The 3820-nt window shown below is 62.9% G+C and overlaps 1 protein-coding gene across 1 annotated transcript; it reads right to left on the bottom strand.

Moving 5' to 3' along the window:
- Positions 1-1121: 1121 nt before the first annotated feature.
- Positions 1122-2337, bottom strand: LOC142825131 (uncharacterized). The gene is made up of 2 exons (XM_075916856.1): positions 2206-2337; positions 1122-1951 (listed from the first exon to the last, which is right to left on the bottom strand). The coding sequence occupies exons 1-2, from the start codon at positions 2335-2337 to the stop codon at positions 1181-1183; spliced, it is 903 nt and encodes a 300-aa protein (XP_075772971.1). The 3' UTR covers positions 1122-1180.
- Positions 2338-3820: the final 1483 nt, after the last annotated feature.

Below are 3820 nucleotides of genomic sequence, written 5' to 3'. Positions count from 1 at the left end.
CGGAGCCGGGAGCAGGTGCGCTGCAAAATTAAGGACTTGCGGCAGTCCTACTCCCGGGCTTGCCTGCCAGGGGCCGACCCGGAGGCCTGCCCCCACTTCCATGCCCTGGACCGCATCCTGGGGCCTCATGCTGTCCCTGCCCCCCGGGACGTGATTGACCCCGGGGCAGAGGGCCCGCTCCTGGAGACGGCGGAGGAGGAGGAGGGCTCTGAGAGCCAGAAGCCTGCCACCAGCCTGCCCAGAACCCGGGACCCCCGAGGCACCCCACAGAGCCGCTCGCCTGTGTCGTCCGAGGCCGGGGAGGCGTCCACCTGTGAGTACCATCGTGTTCCCCTTATGTGTACGGGGGGCTGGGGCGAGAGGGAGCCCCGGGACCGTGCGCCTGGGCCTTGCCCACCACGGAGCAGCAGCTGGGGATCCTGCAGGGGCCCTGGCCTTGCAGAGGGGAGCTGGGTTTCACACACCTGGGCCCCTGGGGTAATTGACCGCTGGTCTTGTTGCACCACAGCTGCAGCACCCGAGCCTGCAGGGCGCACCACCCCGCCTGCAGCAGCCACCCGCGCCCGGGCAAGCAGGAGAGCCAGGAACGAGGAGGACTACCAGAGGCGGCAGCTCCGGTTCCTGGACCGACAGCTCCGTCTCCAGGACCACTGGGTCCAGGACGACCTCAGGCTGCGCCAGAGGAGTCTGGAGGCCCTGGAGGAGCAGGGCCGTGCCCTCCGAGGCCACCTCCAGAGCCTGCTGGACCGCTTTACATTTCCTCCTCCCCCTGCTCCCCCTCTTGCTCCCCCTCTTGCTCCCCCTGCTCCCCCTGCTCCCACTCCTGCTTCCGCTCCTGCTTCCTCCACACCCCCTGTCCCCTCTGCCCCCCCCTCCACAACCATTCCCCACCGACGCCCCCGGACCCGCAGTGTGGCGAGACGGGAGAGGCAGCCGGACTCCCACCCCTGAGCTTTCCTTTCCCTTCCTCCCTTCCCTCCCCTCCCCTTCCAGCTCCCTCGTCCCAGGTTTCCCCCTCCCTTCTCCCACCTTCATTCCTCCCTCCCCCCACCCCAGTTCTGTGAAATAAACAGACATTTGTTTGAAAAACAGGTGTCTTTATTTGACAGTAGGTAGGGAGGGGAAAGGGGAAGGGGGGGGTAGGGTGGAAGAAGGCCCCAGTGGGGCATGCAGGGAGAGGTCAGTCCTCCTCCTCCTCCATCTGGAAGCTCTCCCGCAGGGCTTCCCGGATCTGGATGGCCCCCCGCTGGGCTTCCCGGACGGCGGCGGTGCGGGGCTGACCGTAGTGTCCAGCCATGCGGTCAGCCTCAGCCATCCAGGCTGGCAGGAAAGCCTCCCCCTTCCGCTCACACAAATTGTGGAGCACACAACATGCTGCCACCACGGGAGGGATGCTGTGCTCGGCCAGGTCCAGACGGGTGAGGAGGCATCGAAAGCAGGCTTTCAGTTGCCCGAAGGCCCCCTCCACCACGATGCGGGCCCTGGTCAGCCTGGCATTGAAGGCCTGGCGGGAGGGATTGAGGTGCCCCGTGTAGGGCTTCATGAGCCACGGCTGCAGTGGGTAGGCGGCATCCCCCACCAGGCAGACGGGCATGTCCACGTCCCCGACCCTGATGTGGCGGTCGGGGAAGAAGGTCCAGGCCTGCAGCCGCTGGCACACGGAGGAGTTGCGGTACACCCGGGCGTCGTGTGCTTTGCCGGACCAGCCCACATTAATGTCCGTGAACTGTCCCCGGTGGTCACACACGGCCTGCAGGATGACGGAGAAGTACCCCTTGCGGTTGACGTACCGGGACGCCTGGTGTTCCGGGGCACGGATGGGGATGTGCGTCCCGTCGATGGCCCCCCCGCAGTTGGGGAAGCCCAGGGCGCCGAAGCCCCGGATGACGGCGTCCGGGTCGGCGAGGCGGACCACCCTGCGGAGCAGCACCCGGTTGATGGTCTTGACCACCTGCGGAGAGAGACACAGCAAAGCGCCAATCAGTGGGGCGCCCGGGTGGCTGGGAGCGTTCGTGTCCTGGCAGTGCCCCGCGCCCCACTCCCGGAAGCAACCCCCCTGGTGGCGTGTAGTACGGCCGGGACAGCCCGACCCCTCCGGTGCAGGGCGCTTTTGCCTCCTCCCGCCCCCCCCTTTGTCCATGGGGCGGCCCATCCCCTCCTCGCAGCCCCCCTCCCCCCCGGCTCGGTGGCCGACGAGCGCCGTACCTGCATGAGCACCGCTCCGACGGTGGATCTCCCCACGCCGAACTGGTTCCCGACGGATCGGTAGCTGTCCGGCGTGGAGAGCTTCCATAGGGCGATGGCCACCCACTTCTGGAGGGGGATGGTGGGCCTCATGCGAGTGTCCCTTCTTTGCAGGGCAGGGGCGAGCCACTCGCAGAGCTCCAGGAAGGTGTCCCTCCTCATCCTGAAGTTCTGGTTCCACTGTCTGTCTCCCCAGCGCTCCAGGACGATGCGGTCCCACCAGTCGCTGCTGGTGTCCAGACGCCAGACGCGGCAGGGCACGCCGGTGCCAGGGCGCTGCCGCGGCTCCTCCACGGCCCCCAGGGCGGCCAGGCGGAGAGGCAGGGGGCTGACGTGCACCAGGTGGTGCCAGGCAGCCTCGAGCCATTGCTGGCAGGCTTGCAGCAGCAAGTCCAGAAAGTGCAGCAGAAGGTGCAGGGCGAGCTCTGGCTTCATGTTGCCACCTGCGGCGGCCCCCCCGAAGGGAAGCACCGACACAGACGGGCACAGAGACCAACGCTTTGCTGTCCCTCGGCGAGGTTGGCAAGGAAGCAGGAAAAGCTGAGAACCGGCTGTCCAGGGGGGTCCCTTTAAGCTCGAGCCTCAGATAGCCTCAGACAGCAGCCACACAAAGCAACTACTGACCTGATGCCCTGCCGGAACCAGTTTCAGCTGCCCTTAAATGCCCCCCTGCGTCCAATCAGTGTGGACGCGCTAGTTTGAATTAGCAAAACGCTAATTCGAACTAGTTTTTAGTTCTAGATGCGTTAGTTCGAATTAGCTTAGTTCGAATTAACTAATTCGAACTAAGTTAGTTCGAACTAGCGCTGTAGTGTAGACTGTTATTTGTGGGCGTAGTACTGACCTCTGAGGCTAACCCCAGGCCATAGTGCCCCATTCTGCCAGGCTGTCTCCAGGCGCCAGGACGTGGTGTTCTGCCGGGCTGGGGCAGGTGCCGGAAACCCCTGCGAGGCAGGTGGACCTTGAGTCCAGTGCTTCGCAACAAAAAGGGGGGGGACCAGTGCGAGCAGGTGAATTCTTGATTCGGTGACTCGCAGAGCGAGCAGGCGGATTCTGATTCGGTGACTCGCAGAGCAAGCAGGCGAATCCTGTTTCGGTGACTTGCAGAGCAAGCAGGCGGATTCTGATTCAGTGACTCGCAGAGCAAGCAGGCGGATTCTGATTCGGTGACTCGCAGAGCGAGCAGGCGGATTCTGATTCAGTGACTCGCAGAGCGAGCAGGCGGATCCTGATTCGGTGACTTGCAGAATATGGTGTAAGCAGGCGGACTTTAGTTCGGTGTCTTACAGAATTAAGCGCGCGCAGAAAATGGGGGTAGGTCAGTCTACAGGAATTCCAGTGCCTTTATGATAAGTGTTTTCTGGTATAGGATCCTAATGAAGTCTGATATTAAGTGCCGGGTGTCTTAGGGCAGCGTCGCTTAATAGAAACCCATGGGAACTAGACAATAAATAAAGATGCATCTAGATGTGGAAACTATAGGAAAAATGTGAAAAAGGAGAAAAAAATGTGTGTGGAAAATGAGTATGAATGTAATGAGTAAAGAATGAATGCCGTTGCATAGGTCTGAGACTTG

This window comes from Pelodiscus sinensis, unplaced genomic scaffold, assembly GCF_049634645.1.
Source record: "Pelodiscus sinensis isolate JC-2024 unplaced genomic scaffold, ASM4963464v1 ctg36, whole genome shotgun sequence".
Classification (NCBI taxonomy): Eukaryota; Metazoa; Chordata; order Testudines; family Trionychidae; genus Pelodiscus; species Pelodiscus sinensis.
The sequence above is the reverse complement of the archived record's forward strand: the minus strand, read 5'-3'. Positions and strand labels throughout refer to the sequence as shown.